Below are 16,445 nucleotides of genomic sequence, written 5' to 3'. Positions count from 1 at the left end.
CATTTGCTATTATTTTCTCCCAATCTGAGGGCTGTCTTTTCACCTTACTTATAGTTTCCTTTGTAGTGCAAAAGCTTTTAAGTTTCATTAGGTCCCATTTGTTTAGTTTTGCTTTTATTTCCAATATTCTGGGAGGTGGGTCATAGAGGATCTTGCTGTGATTTATGTCGGAGAGTGTTTTGCCTATGTTCTCCTCTAGGAGTTTTATAGTTTCTGGTCTTACATTTAGATCTTTAATCCATTTTGAGTTTATTTTTGTGTATGGTGTTAGAAAGTGTTCTAGTTTCATTCTTTTACAAGTGGTTGACCAGTTTTCCCAGCACCACTTGTTAAAGAGGTTGTCTTTTTTCCATTGTATATCCTTGCCTCCTTTGTCAAAGATAAGGTGTCCATAGGTTCGTGGATTTATCTCTGGGCTTTCTATTCTGTTCCATTGATCTATATTTCTGTCTTTGTGCCAGTACCATACTGTCTTGATGACTGTGGCTTTGTAGTAGAGTCTGAAGTCAGGCAGGTTGATTCCTCCAGTTCCATTCTTCTTTCTCAAGATTACTTTGGCTATTCAAGGTTTTTTGTATTTCCATACAAATTGTGAAATTCTTTGGTCTAGTTCTGTGAAAAATACCGTTGGTAGCTTGATAGGGATTGCATTGAATCTATAGACTGCTTTGGGTAGAATAGCCATTTTGACAATATTGATTCTTCCAATCCATGAACACGGTATGTTTCTCCATCAAACATGTATAGTTTATTGCATGTCAATTATACCTCAAAAAGTGTTACCAAAAAATAAACATTTATTACCACCTGAAGCTCAAAATAGAGACTGATGTGAATTACAAAAAAAAAAAAAAGGGAAGTTAACTATTTTGCACACTTGAATGAAATACATTTCTACTAAAAACATATTAAAAATTATGATGAACAGATGGGGGCGAAATTTTAGGTTAAATTGGAGGTAAGGGAGAAGAGGAGAAAGAGTAAAGACACTTTTTATTCCAAAGAAAATAAAAAACATTATGTATACACATATATATTGATATGTATGTGTGTATATATACACATATATATAGATATGTGTGTGTGTGTGTGTGTGTATGGAACTCCAGCGCTGCAGTCTCTCAGACTTCTTTTCCCCCCACTGCTGCTTAATGATGGGATTTCTCTATACCTGGTGTTCAGAGCCACAGACAACACATATGGTGCTGTATCGTTCACAGAGAAAGGAACAGGTTACTGCCACTTACTAGCTGCTTTACTAGGTAATTTTTCTCTGTGTCACAGAATCACAACTAAATTGAAAGCAATACTTCAGAAACAGAACTAGAAATAACTGAGCACACCAGGGAGTTTTCTGTAATCTAAAGTCTGTCTTTTACAAAACCTGGTAACATCTGGGGGTAACCCACTCTCACGTCTAATGCTTCACCACTCCCTCCAGCCACAGAGGAGCAGGTACACCAGCTGCAGGAGGGACCTACAGGCAGACCCCTCCTTACCACTCAGAAGCCACCACAGCAAAGGGATGAATCCTGGGCTCTCACTAATGTACTTCAAGCCTTTCAGATTGATGCTCACGTTGTACAGGGACATCAGCATTAACCTGAAATGTAAAAGAGAATGGTGTTGAAATGCTGGCCTCCCCCCCCACAGTTTCACCCTAAATGTATCTGCTGGTTCACAGGACCCTAACACATTTGGGGAGCCCTTACACTTGCGATATCCAATTCTACAATCTGGAAGACAGGTAAAGTAAGTAGAAGGTATGCTAAATAATACTTGTCTCTGTGAGGCTTCATGAAAGTGGGAAACAACAGTGCCACGTAATCCCACCTGTTATGAACTTACATAATCAAGAGACACAAAGGAGGGCACAGGAAACCTCAAAGCCGTATTTACTGAGTAACCTTTTATTACCAATCCTGCATTTACATACAGGCAATCCTCAATTCATAAGTATACTGTACTCTAAAGGTTCAATTCACTGTTTAAAATTTAATCCTACCTTTCATTCAATGAATGTTGCCCAGTAAGTCTGGGTGGCCGGGTCAGGCCATTCAACCCTGTTTAATCTACCATATAGGGATGAAGAAAGCCACAATCCAACCATCGCTAACAACCGACAATCCTACTGACCTGGAGTTAAACAAGTGATCTTGGGAAATGACCACAGCTAGTGATACAGAGGCAAATAAAAACTGGAAAGCTATAGGACTGACTTCTGACAATATTGCAGGGCAGAGAGAATCCCAAAATTTCATATTGCAAAGTAACAGAAAAGGCTATACAAATATTTTGCAAACTCTTGAAAATGAATGGGCTTGCAAGAAATGACAGGAAACCATGTCTTGCCAGGAACTGAGGGAGAGCTCAAATTCAGGAAGGTAAGGCCTAAAGATGGCTGATCCCAGAGACATGGAGCATCAGTGTCAGTGCCTTTGTGCAGAGAGACAGAAAGAAGAGCCTCTGACCAACACAAGACAGGGCTTCAGAGCATAAGCCCCTTCATGAAGCCAGAAGAATGTGAACTGCCAAGTTTGGCATGAATGCACACTTTCTGTATGGCCTGAAAATCCACAAGTTGATAAGAAAGTAGACCTGGGACAGGAGCTGTTCCAGCCTCTTAAAGCAAAGGGCCTTCAACTGGGTCGCCAAAGAATTCCCAACACACAGTGCTAACAACTGTAAGTTCCCAAACACAGTGCTAACAACTGTAAGTTCCTAATAAAAGTCATAAAACACGTGAAGAGTAAGTCCTTAAAGTAACAGCACAAAGAACCAATGACAGCCAGAATTAAAAAAAAATTCTCAGATACTACAAGTATCAATTGCCAAATAGAAAATAGCTGTGTTTAATAGGTTTAAATAATTCAAAAAGAAATTTAAAATGAGATCAAGGAGTTATTGGGTATTATAAACAACAAAGGCAGCTCAAAAGAGAACCAAGCAGAACATAGAAGAAAGAAAACTTTAATAATCAAACTGTAAAACTCAAGGGTAAGTGACACCTGGGAAAGGAAAAATACTAAACAGAAAAGAAAGCTAAAGAGATGACAGCAAACAGAACGAAGCTGGGAAGGAGGAAGCCCAGAAAGGCAGGTTCCAGGACAAGGGGAGCACTAAAGCTCAAGTGCAGATTCTGCCCAGGCTGTGGCCAGCTCTGAACCACCCACTGCACAAGGCAGACAGTAAGGAGCCCGGTGGAAAATAAGAAGAAAACCACAGATGGAGGCACAGATCTGGCTGCTGACTGCCTATGGGGAGCCAGAGTTGAGAAGTCAGGTGGAGTTAACTAGGTAGTTAAGACAATTATCAGTTCTCTTCAGGAAAAGGCATCAGAGCCCACAGCCTGCCTCCCAAAGTGTCTGGAGTGTGTACAACTGAACATTTAACCCACAGACCAGCGGGTGAAGACAGCGAGGCATGTGTTTTGGATGCAAATTTATGGGGTGCCAAAAAAGCTTACTAATCAAAGTTTTTAAAATATATTGTAATGCAACTTTTTAAAGTCAGAACTATTGCAAAAATTCCATAATAAGCAATATATCAAAATTGAAAATCAAGATGAGATCAGTGACAGTACTGTGCCAAGACCTAATGGAGCCTGAGGCAAAAGGAGAATCAGGGATTGCGATCAGCCCATTAAGAAGGGATTAATTACATAAATTATGGCATATGCATACATGCATGCCATGGAAATGTGTATCACAGTTTCCTGTTAAAATAGCTGGCTTCCCCACTCAACTTGGCTTGCTGAAAGCAAGCTTCATGGCTGATGGGTCTTTACAGATACACAGGCTGGTACAGTTCCTGGGACATGACAAGCACTCGGAAAGTTCCATATGGAAACTGAACAACCTCCGCGCGCTCGAGAGGCTCAGCAGGGCAGCATGCAAGACAGTCTGTCCTCTCCTCCTTCAGAGTAGCAACACCCAGTTCTCAAATTACCATCTTCTGCCACCTCGCAGGCCACACACTGAGCCAAAATTACAAATCTTTGCAAGTTTTCCTGAAAACTATTACACATATGCAAAATCTATACTCTGGTATAGATCTAATGTGTTATTAAGGTATGTTCAAATAATGTATTCATGAGGAAGATTGATTCAACACAGTATTTAGAATTTTCTGAGCTCTCTAATCCAGAATCTCAAGAAGAGAAACGTTCAGGTCACCAGCACAGACGACTGGAATTCCTCAGACTCCAGTGTGTTTCCTACATTGCTTTCCGGCTACGGCAGCAGGCTGAGTCACTGCAATGGAGATCCCATGGCCCACAGGGCCTAAAACTTTTCTATCTGGCCCTTTGGGGAAAGCTTGCCAAGCCCTACTTTAGAGCCTAAAAAGAAAACAAGCCAGTCTTTCTTCTCTAGATTTTAAAAGGCTAAGTTAATATCTGGGTGGTGACTGACGTGTGGGGCAAACCCCAGATAATATGTCTAGTTGAAATTCTTCCACTGACTGTGTTTAACTTTAAAGTGACAAAAACACAAACTGATAACTATCTCTAAAATTTCACACTTGGTCATCATCAGCTCCATCCCAAAGAAGCTAGAATGGAGCAAATGTAACCACCACAGCACCACCTGACCTCCTGCTACTGTCAGGCCCCCTCACTGAGGACCAGAGACCGCTCCCAGGTCACAGCACCACTTAGTAAACAACAAACCCTGAACCACTCACTGGTTCTCATGTAAATGCTTTCTCTTCCAACGTTTCTACTCCAACCAAAAGTACTGTAAATAATGTATCAAATTTCTAACCATCAGGCCAAAAGAGACTTCCCGTTCAATTCACTCCTCTGGTTGGTGTTGTTTAGTCGCTCAGTTGTGTCTTGACTCTTTGCGACCCCATGGACACCAGGCCTCCCTGTCCTTCACTATCTCCTGGAATTTGCTCAAACACATGTCCACTGAGTTGATGATACCATCTAACCATCTCGTCCTCTGTCACCCCCTTCTCCTCCTGCTCTCAATCTTTCCAAGCATCAGGGTCTCTTCCAGTGAGTCAGCTCTTCATATCAGGTGGTCAAAGTATTGGAGCTTCAGTTTCAGTCCTTCCAGTGAATATTCAGGGTTGATTTCCTTTAGGATTGACCAGTTTGATCTCCTTGCAGTCCAAGGGACTCTCAAGAGTCTTTTCCAACACCACAGTTCAAAAGCATCAGTTCTCCGGTGCTCAGCATTCTTTATGGTCCAATTCTCACATCCACACATGATTACTGGAAAAACCATAGCTTTGACTATACAGACCTTTGTTAGCAAAGTGATGTCTCTGCTTTTTAATACACTGTCTAGGTTTATCACAGCTTTGCTTCCAAGGAGCAAGTGTCTTTTAATTTCATGGCTACAGTCGCCATCCACAGTGATTTTGGAGCCCCAGAAAGTAAAGTCTGTCATTGTTTCCACTGTTTCCCCATCTATTTGCCATGAAGAGATAGGACCGGATGCCATGATCTTACTCTTCTGGTACTTCAGTACTAAAAGGAAATGTAGTTTCCCAAAGTGCTGCAATACTGGGAGTCATTTTTCTTCCAATGACAAAAAAAGTAGGCAAATTCTGTTTTCTCCCATGAACCTAAGCAGAAGATAGATTGCAAATTTCCTTGTCTCTGAAGTCTCAAGAAATTGAGACACATCCTCCATTGATAGCGAAAGGACTGAAAGCAAGGCTAAGATAAAGGGTGAGTAAACCTGCATGCTACGAAAGTAACTCTTCTCCAATGAAAAGGTCCTCTCTCCACCGGAAGCAGCAGGCCTGCACCAGAGAGCTACACAGGCTCTCCAGACAGTCTGCCGTCCAAGGCTGACTCACCAGGAGTCAAGGTGATGCAACTGAACTACCTTATTCTTCATTGTAAAAGAAATGGTAACCTGTAACCTGGAAGCAACAAAGAACAAACACACCCAGGATTTCCAAACAAACCAGCCATAAAAACAAGCCAGAAGGCATGACACATCAGTCATCCAAAACTGACTAAAATCTAAAGTAGCCAAATTAGCACCATCAAATAATTCTAAGGATCAAAGATCAATAAACTTCTTAGAAAAGGCTGCATATGTTATGTGAGAAAGAAGTAACTGGCAGAGCAATACAATCAGACACTTCTGACTGAATGACAGACAGAAACTCGTAGTTGGAGGCCCATCAGTTTTTAAAGAGGAACATAGTGACTGACTAGTGACATGCTGGTTTGACTTGGTGCCCCGCTTCAGTCAGGTTGAGCCTAAAAGTCTTGTTGTTCAGTAGCTCAGTCACGTCTGACTCTGTGACCCCGTGGTCTGCAGCATGCTGGGCTTCCCTGTCCTTCACCATCTCCCAGAGTTTGCTCAAACTCACATCCTTTTAGTTGATGCCATCCAACCATCTCCTCCTCTATCGACCCCTTCTCCTCCTGCCCTCAATCTTTCTCAGCATCAGGGTCTTCTCCAGTGAGTCAGCTCCTCCCATCAGGCAGCCAAAGTATTGGAGCTTCAGTTTCAGCATCAGTCCTTCCAGTGAATATTCAGTGTTGATTTCCTTTAGGTATTTTTACTCAAGTACCTGCAGAGTACATCATAAGAAACCCTGGGCTGGAGGAAGCACAAGCTGCAATCAAGATTGCCGGGAGAAATATCAATGACCTCAGATATGCAGATAACACCACCCTTATCACAGACAGTGAAGAAGAACTAAAGAGCCTCTTGATGAAAGTGAAAGAGGAGAGTGAAAAAGTTGGCTTAAAGCTCAACATTCAGAAAACTAAGATCATGGCATCCAGTCCCATCACTTCATGACAGATAGATGGGGAAACAGTGGAAACAGTGTCAGACTTTATTTTTCTGGGTTCCAAAATCACTGCAGATGGTGATTACAGCCATGAAATTAAAAGACGCTTAGTCCTTGGAAGGAAAGTTATGACCAACCTAGACAGCATATTAAAAAGCAGAGACATTCCTTTGTCAACAAAGGTCTGTCTAGTCAAGGCTATGGTTTTTCCAGTGGTCATGTATGGATGTGAGAGTTGGACTGTGAAGAAAGCTAAGCACTGAAGAATTGATGCTTTTGAGCTGTGGTGTTGGAGAAGATTGAGAGTCCCTTGGACTGCAAGGAGATCCAACCAGTCCATCCTAAAGGAGATCGGTACTGAGTGTTCATTGCTGGGACTGATATTGAAGCTGAAACTCCAATTCTTTGGCCACCTGATGCGAAGAGCTGACTCACTGGAAAAGACCCTGATGTTGGGAAAGATTGAGGGCAGGAGGAGAAGGGGACGACAGAGGATGAGATGGTTGGATGGCATCACTGACTCAATGGAAATGGGTTTGGGTGGACTCTGGAGTTGCTGATGGACAGGGAAGCCTGGCATGCTGCAGTTCATGGGGTCGCAGAGAGTCGGACATGACTGAGCGACTGAACTGAACTGAACTATGTAACATAGAAGCCACACAAAAAGAACGACACCCGCCTCCCTGGTTAAAAAAGCAAGTCCCCTTAGCGAACTCCATCTGAACTTGGACTTCGGAGAGGTGGGACCACTATCCTCACCTGACGTGGGAGCGAGGTGTGCATCTCCACAGACCTTGACAACATACGTGTGGACCCCACCAATCCTGCTCTCTGCATCTGCACCAGCAGCAGCCAACTGCTCTGATGGTCCCCACCACCATGAGAGGTTTGCCTGGGTTGGTCTGTAGGGCTCAAATGCATTTTCACTGCTGTGTCCCTGCATACTGTCACAATCTGTTTATTCTATTCTCCAGCTGCCAGAGGTCTCATTACTTTGCTACTGTGTGCTGTGACGTTTCTACACACCTGTCATGGGGTTTGTGGGCAGCACTTTCCCTGGAGTAGGTATGCAGAAGTGGATTATCCGTCCCGGGCACATGTACATACAGCTAACAGATTCAGCCCCGCCGTTTCATCTCCCTCCCACCTGCAGAGCAGACAGGACTCATGTCCTCCCCAAAGCTCAGAATTGCCAGACTCAGACTGTTTTCACTGAGATGGAATGGAATGGCATCTCATCATGGTTATGATTTGCTCTGAGGCTGAGGTCAAGGATCTGCTCCACGTTCATGACGTTCAGCACGTCTTCTGTGAGGGGCTGACCACCTCCTCTACCCCAAAGTGCACTGTTATTTACTTTTTTCTTACTGAGAAAGCCAAATATAGGCTTGTTTTTTTTCTAGTAAGTATTTATTTATTTTTGGCTCTGATGGGTCTTCATTACTGCACGGACTTTTCCCTAGTTGCAATGACTGAAGGCTGTTCTCCAGTTGTGGTGTGCAGGCTTCTCAATGTGGTAGCTTCTCTGGTTGCAGAGCACAGGCTCTAGGGCAACAGGCTCACCAGCTGCAGCTCCTGGGCACTCATGGGCTCAGCTGTGGTGCACAGGCTTAGTTGCTCTGGGGCATGCAGGATCTTCCCCGATCAGGGATCGAACCAAAGTCTCCTGAATTGGCAAGCAGATTCTTTACCACTGAGCCACCAGGAAGTCCTGCTTGTTTCTTTAGTATACATAGAATGATCAAACTTGATAGGCTAAAACCCTAAAAATGCCTTTCAAAAGAACTGAGGTTATACTCAGCACTGGTTACCAAGCTCTAATGTAGTACTCAACAGATGGTAAACATTCTGTGGCTGAAAGCTCTGCTGCCTAGAAAATAATATATATTAGTTCCAGACCCGAAATGTTAGAGATAAACATTTCAGAAGTTGGGTGACCTTTGTTAATATCTGGAAATACTGATGACTCCAATTTAAGGAGTTTGAATATATTTAAGTTTTGTCTTCAAAACGCACCTTCCTCTTCAAAACATTTAACTGTTAACCAGCATCATCATAAATTATTTATAATGTCCTTAATGATAACTTTTTCCACCATCCCATATTACTAAAATTTCGATTGGAAACTATTTAGAAACCTGATCATGTATGAAGATTTCTTTTCAACTGGCATCAAGCTACTCCTTAAGTGAAGAGGTGTCAGGCCACCTGAATGCACAGTAATACATTGTATAACTTCTAACAACAAACAAGTATGACCATAACCCAGAAAGTGAGTACTTGCTTCTCATTTGCTCACTCAGCAACATTCACTGAGCACCTCTGTGTACCTGGCCTTGAGCACACAGCCTGTGCTGTCTAGAAGCTTGCAGTGCACAGAAGAAGATGACAAAGCACTGAACAAACCCTGACGCGTGTGCTCAGAGCTCCCTCTCTAAGCTCGGTGCCCTAAACTCAGTTCTAAAATACCCCTACTGTTTTAAGACATTTTATGGAAAAGCCTCCAGAATCACTGTCCAAGAAGTATAGTCTGCATTCTGATTATCCCACATCAGTTCTCTCCCATTTGGAGGCTGGGCATCTACAGGCAAAGTCAGCCTGTCGGTCCTGATGGTGAATTGTCACTTGCTGAGGCTCTGATCTGCGGTGCTGACACAGCCACTTGCAGCTGCCCCTACTCGACATGCAGTAGGACTGGTCTGGTCACACAGCGGGGACGGGTCTTCCTGCGGCGCTCACAAGCTAGTTCTGCACCACAGGACCGGACAGACGTCCTAAGCGAGGCTTCTCACTCACTAAACTGTTGGTAACAACTGGGGAGCCCACAGCTGGGGGTGTAAACCAACAGTAACTGCAAGCAGGGGGAACAAGTACCCCATCCACAGAGGAATTTCTCTAAAGCCCACTCTGCAGAGCCACTGCCCTTCCTGACCACACATGCTGTATGCTCAGGGACCCCTGCATGGTGAAGCACGCTATGTCAGTGACCATACTGACTGCTACAGAGTAAACCTACTTCATGGAGCCGAACCCCAGGTCCGGTTGGTGTGTGTGTGTGTGTGTGTGTGTGTGTGCATACCTTATGGAGAACTAAGCGGTGGCTGAAGAATTATGGAGAACCCCTCCCTACTTCATGGAGCCGAACCCCAGGTCCGGTTGGGGTGTGTGTGTGTGTGTGTGCATACCTTATGGAGAACTAAGCAGTGGCTGAAGAATTATGGAGAACCTCTGTGTGTGTGTGTGTGTGTGTGTGTGTGTGTGTGTGTGTGTGTGTGTGTGTGTGTGTGTGTGCATACCTTATGGAGAACTAAGCAGTGGCTGAAGAATTATGGAGAACCTCTGTGTGTGTGTGTGTGTGTGTGTGTGTGTGTGTGTGTGTGTGTGTGTGTGTGTGTGTGTGTGTGTGTGTGTGCATACCTTATGGAGAACTAAGCAGTGGCTGAAGAATTATGGAGAACCTCTGTGTGTGTGTGTGTGTGTGTGTGTGTGTGTGTGTGTGTGTGTGTGTGTGTGTGTGTGTGTGTGTGTGCATACCTTATGGAGAACTAAGCAGTGGCTGAAGAATTATGGAGAACCCCTCCCTGCCACTGTGTGTGTGTGTGTGTGTGTGTGTGCGCATACCTTATGGAGAACTAAGCAGTGGCTGAAGAATTATGGAGAACCCCTCCCTGCCACTGCCCTCCAGCTCACCCCCCAGGACTTCCCTCTCTCCATCTTCCTGCTCATCCCCCAGTGGCCCCCTCTCTCCAGTGGGGACTTTACCCAACCCATTCAATGACACTCGCAGCAGGTCTGGCTGCCACACTGACCCTAAGAAGCAACGAGAACACGAGCTCAAAAAGCTTCCTGTGGCCTGTGTCAACAGGACTGGTAAAATCATAATGAAGGTTGGGCAATAAGAAAGTTGTGTATAAAAGACTCTGGGGAGAGTTTAAAAGGCTGGAAGTAACCCTAACTCCTGAAATCCAGATCTCCAATGTGAAACACAAAATGAGTTTTTCCAGCTCTTACTGAGCGTCAAGGAGAACGGCAGCGCCAGTGTCACATGACTCCAGTGGGAAAACAAGACACAACCAGGAGTCTCTGAGGGTCCACTGTGCCAGACCCAGGGCCAGCATGACACCTGGGGGCCCTTGGCAATCCCAAGGTCAGGGCACAATCCTGAACAGCATAGCCCAGACTCTGCCTATGCTGGGCACTCTGCATGCCAGGCTGATGCCCCATGGCTGGAGGTGGAAGGGTAAGGGCTGATGCTGGTGAGGATGGGGAAATTCCAGACACTTCACACCCTGAGGGCTGGCTGCATGAGCAAGAGGTGAGCAGGATCCGCCCCCCACCCAGCGGCTCATCACCATCTGCCAGAACTCACTTCCCCGGCCTTGGCAGACAGAGCTTGGCCTCGGGCCGGCCTGGGGCTACCCACAGTCCTATCAAGTGGCCACATGGTGCAGATGCCAAAGAGGCTGATGAGGATGTAAAAATTATCAACAGAGAACATAGTCCTGGTTGGCATAGCAAGAAGGTCATCCCCTTGGAGGTACAGATGCCGAGGCTTAAACGATACAGCCAACAGCCACCCTGCCATCAGCACAAGCACCTTGAGAAGCCCCAGGGCCCACTGGTGTCCAACCACCAGATGTTGTCAGAAGTTTCTAGACTTGGAGAGGTTAACAAGGGTCTTCCAAAAAAAAAGGCAGATAAACTGGAGCTAAATTAAACGGCCTGAGAGGACATAACATTGAAAGAACTCACGGAGGCCAAGTCACAACAACTTCCCATTTGTCACCAAAGAGGGGGCCCTGGGGCCCCTGGAGGAAGTCAAGTCTGTTATATGGCCACTGACCCCCAGGGCCCATCGGGACTTCAAGAGAAGCAAAAGGAACACGGTGCCATGAACCAGCCCTTCATCCCAGGAAGATGCGCCATGTCATGGAAAATTCAAAGCCACCCAGGTCCTAGAGGAGCTGGCCAATACGAACCCCAGGGCCCTATGGACAGTGGTCAGAGCACAGCTGGGAGAACGAAGGCTGGAAAGGAGCCAGTGGGGAGGGAGAGCTCGGAGATGCCAAAGCAAGAGATGACAACTAACTGAGCAAAGTCCCAGAGAGCAACTAAGCAAAAGTACAGCTAGTGAAATCCCCCCAAGCCCACAAGGCCACATGAGAGAACTGCTGGTGAGGCAGGTAGAGTGAGGCAGTGAGGGGGGTACGTGCAGGCCATGCCCCTCAGTTCTCCCTGGGGAGCAGGCAGGAGAGCATCTGCTGGGGCCTCCACACCTATGCTGCAGAGAAATAAAGGACAGACGAGGGTTGCAGGGGGCTCAGGACCAGGGGACAGTGAACCAGCATGACTGTGCATCTGGAAACCTTTTCCTCCAGCACCACGGCAACCAGGAAGGGAGCAGGTGACGGCTGGTCCAAGGTCAGCGCTCAGGAGGTGATGGGGAGGGGCCTGGGGCTGCTGACAGAAAGAGGAAGGGAAACCCTGACGCGCCTCACCAGCAGATCCAAGTGAGCTGGGCGGCCAACAGAATGACTGGAGGAGAGAGAAGCAGCGTGGAGCGGGAGTCTAAGCAAGGTTTGGAGGCAACGGGAGGAAGGAGCTGAACGTGACAGCAGTATGTGTCGGAGGACCGAGACGGACCTTCCCACCCCAGAGGCTGACAATGCACATGGGGACGAAGTCCAGGACCCTCTGCGCGCTGTTATAACAACGAACGTGTGTCATGACTTATCTGCCCAAATCCACACATGGACCACAGCTGGAGCAAACGCAGGTACACTATGGTCTCTGGGCAATTATGACGCATCAAAGCAAGTTCAGCCTTGGTAAAAAAAATCCTCATGAGTCACACTGATAATGGGGAGAGTCCTGCATGGGGAACAGGGCAGAGGTTTATGGGGAAGTTTTGTATATTCCTCTCAATCTTGTTGTGAAACTAAAAACTGGCTCTAAATAATTTTTTTTTAATCCCCATCTCTAGCTCTGAGGCACTCAAGCTATTGAAAAGGAGCAGCCTTTGATCACGAAGGTGGAAAGGAAAGTAAAATCCCCAAGAAAAAGGCAAAATGCAGTCAAATCAAGGAGAGGTCAAAAAGCAAAGGAAGCGCTTGCGGAATGAGAGGTCCTAGTTCAGAGCACTTGGGGCTGGACTTCAGCAGTGATGCAGGACATGGGTCACAGCGTGCGTTATCAGGAGGCAGCCAGAGAGAGCCAAGCGGGGGACCTGCTTCAGTGACCCCAAGAGCGCTCGAGGCTGACAGCTGCTCACACTGTGCCCAGGAGTCAGACGGAAGCCTGTCAGGGAAGCAAGCAAACGTCTCTGCAAGCGGTCCTCCAACCTCCCGCTGCAGCGGACAGGAGCCCATCAGGACGAAGAGGCAGAGGGCTCCGTGCACCAGATCCAGAGAGGCGAGAAAAGACCCGGGCCCCATACCGCACCACAGAAACTGGAGGAGGGGCTTGGCTGGCCCCAAAAACACTGACTGTGTACAGACACAGAAGCAGGAGACAACAGAAGGATAACAAATCATTAAGAAAAAGACAACCCAACAGAAAATGGGCAACGGGCATTCATGGGAAAAACTCATGCTATGAACATGTGAAGAGAGTCTCACCCTCACTGGTAAGTTAAACCTAAAGACAGAAACAGAGAGAACACGAGTGTTGTTCACGGGAACAGAACCATGAAGAACTGACGAGGGAGTGGGAAGGCAGAGCTCTGTGCAGAGCTCTGGTATGCACTCTGGTGACCCATGGGGCAGCATTGTATAAAACTGAGCGTGCATGCCCTTCGTCTCAAACACTGCACTTCTCAGAAAACTCTTCAAAGGACTCTCACACAGGTTAGCAAGGACATGTTTGCCAAAGATTTTCACTTTAACATTACATTTGTAGAGTAAAACACGAAAATAACATAAATGTCCATCCATAGTGAGAACATAATTCAAATGTTACACTTTCTTTGATGCAAAATACTTACAAGGGTAAGAAGATTCACATACAACTTGTAAAAATACACACACCACTAGGTAAGTTACATGTCACACTGTATTACATGTACTGCTCATGTACATACACATACTTAGATGGATTGGAGAGCTTTGCTCCAGAGAAGACCGAGTCAACCCACCTACCCTCTTGCTGTCTCTGATGCAGCTATAAACTCTGGACAGAATACACGGAGCAGCTAGGTTAGGCCCCGGAAAAGGAAACAGAAGCAGGTGGATTGTGAAGAAGACCAGAACTGTAAGAACCACCAAACCATCAGTTTGCCACTCAGCCGCCAAGCCCAAGGTGGCCCTGACCCACAGGGAGCATGCCAAGAGAAGCCCAGGGCTCAGGCTCGAGCAGATGAGGGGGCGCAGCGACCAGGCCGGCGGCGGGAGCCCTGGGGTAACACAGACACTGTGGGAAGGGAATCGTCCTCGTTGCCCAAAGGAACTGGGATCCTCTGCACTCCAGCACTTGCCCAGGTGCGGGCACAGGGCAGGAACGTGACACCTCAGGACACAGAGAACCAGCCTTCCAGGGGAAGGATTAAAGAGGGGGTCCTGGGAACAAACAAGCACCAAGACATCATGGAGAGTTAGGAACTCAGGAATGTGACCCCACGAGGTCGCCTATAGACTCCGGGCCTCACCCCAGGTATGCGTGTGTGGAACTGATCATAAGCAGCACGTCTTAGACTCTGAGAACTAAAATATCACGCCATCCAGGTGTCAGACAGGGACACAGGCGAGGGGCAGACCCAACAGCACTGCCCAGGCTTCTTAAAAGTGGAACTGATGGGAGTGGTTAGGATTTGGTGATCTAGTGGTCAGGATTCAGCACTTTCACTGCCATGGCCCAGGTTCAATCCCTGGTCAGGGAGCTGTGACCCTGCAAGCCACGTAATGTGGCTAAAACCAAAACAACAGCAAAAAATGGAACTGACATGGAAGCCATAAACAGAGAAGGCTGGTCAGAACTTGTGACCTGACCCCAACCAGGCTGACTGCCTCCTGAAACAAAACATCAACATTTCCCATAAGATTTAAGCAAGACTCAGGACCTCAAAACATAATATTCAAATGTCCAGGATACAATCCAAAAATTACTCAGCCTATAAAGAAACAGGAAAAATCCCAACTCATGTGGAACAAGAGAATCAAAACATACCAAAGCCAAGATGACACAGATATGAGAAGCATCTGACAAAGACTTAAAGAAGCTATTAAATAAAGTCCTCCAAGAAGTAAAAGCAAACACCTGAAATAAATGGTGCAGTAGCAGAATCTGAAAATGGATCAAGGTTTCCTATCCTAATCCCTGCGGCTGACACGTAACACCCTGGTCGTGTTAAGCTGGGCTTGCCTGTGTCACAACAGTAAAGTGCAGGAGAGGTGGGTTCAATCCCTGGGTTGGAAGATTCCCTGGAAAAAGAAATGGCAACCCACTCCACTATTCTTGCCTGGGAAATCCCATGGACAGAGGAGCCTGGCAGATTCCAAAAGAGTCAGACATGTTAAGTTACCTGGTCAAGGCAGTGAGACTCAGCAGATACAAATGAGGTCACTAATAAGCTGGCTCTGAGTTAATCAAAAAGGCATTTATTCAGTTATGCCAAATGTAAACCCATGACCCCATCGAAAGCAGAGTGTTTTCTCTGGCTGGTAGGAGAAGAAGAAATCGAAGAAATTTCAAAGTGTAAGAAAGATTCAGTGAGTTGCTGTGATCTGAAGATGGGGTGGGGGTCAGGTGATAAGGAATTCAATCACCCCAGAAGCTAAACGTGGCCCCACCTGACAGCCAGCAAGGAGACAGGGACCAGACTCCTGTGAACACAGGAGGAATTGGGTTCCTGGAGGAATTGGGTTCCTCCAGCAACCCAAATGCACGTGGAAGCAGACTCCCACCCAGAACCTCTGGAAAGAGACCCAACTGGACCATCCTTGATTTGGGCCTCGTGAGGCCCTGTTGGGATACCAAGCAAGCCCACTCAAACCTCTGACCTACAGACCCTGAAGGAGCTGCTGTTTCAACCACTAAGTGCGTAGTAACTTGTTACACACAAGTGGAAAGTGAGTCCAGGTTCTGGCCCCTGGAAGTGGGGTGCTGCCACAGCCATCACCTAGTCTAAAGTTCACCTGTGACAGCATCTGGAACTCACTGATTGCCTTGAGGTGGGAAGATTCCTTTTGCTTGTATTATTTTTCTAAAGCAGTATCAAATAGAGAGTACATCCCTAATTCTCCAGGAAATTTGTTTCTTCTATTTTTTAGAGCTGTGGCTAAATTAACTGCGTTTGCTTGAAAAAGAGGCCCAATCAGCAAATTCTAACTCGTATGTAAATAGACATGAACTTTTCAATACTAGCCACCGTACACTTTGAGTTTGGTACACTGTCCGGGCTTCAGGTCCCCCAGAAGCTGCAGTATGGTGTCCAGGAGCACCCGACTCGAGTTAACCAGGAATTCACGGCCACTGGCTATGGCAGCTACATCTGCAACAGAAAGAGGACACAGAGCGTCAAAATCACCGCTACTTCAAAACCTAGAGAAGTCTGTCCAAGACAGAGGAGTGTTGCTGTCTTTCTCCTAACACACCCAATGAACACAGAATAGTTATCCACAGAGCCAACAGCCAGAATAAGGTAACTGAGAAGCATGGCAGTTACTGTGAAGGTGAGCAATGTT

The 16,445-nt window shown here is 46.3% G+C and overlaps 1 protein-coding gene across 2 annotated transcripts in view; it reads right to left on the bottom strand.

Annotated features, from left to right (window-relative positions):
* LOC122675719 (heat shock transcription factor 2 binding protein) overlaps positions 1-16,445 on the bottom strand; it is a 79,397-nt gene that overhangs the window by 30,754 nt on the left and 32,198 nt on the right. For both annotated transcript variants that reach the window (XM_043874740.1, XM_043874741.1), the window contains exons 7-8: positions 16,135-16,252; positions 1,500-1,603 (exon numbers count right to left, since the gene is read on the bottom strand). In XM_043874740.1, coding sequence (XP_043730675.1) covers positions 1,500-1,603; positions 16,135-16,252 — 222 coding nt within the window. The remainder of the gene's footprint in view (positions 1-1,499; positions 1,604-16,134; positions 16,253-16,445) is intronic.

The sequence above is a fragment of the Cervus elaphus genome, chromosome 19 (assembly GCF_910594005.1).
Source record: "Cervus elaphus chromosome 19, mCerEla1.1, whole genome shotgun sequence".
Lineage (NCBI taxonomy): Eukaryota > Metazoa > Chordata > Mammalia > Artiodactyla > Cervidae > Cervus > Cervus elaphus.
Note: the sequence above shows the minus strand (reverse complement) of the source record. Positions and strands in the feature narration are given on the sequence as shown.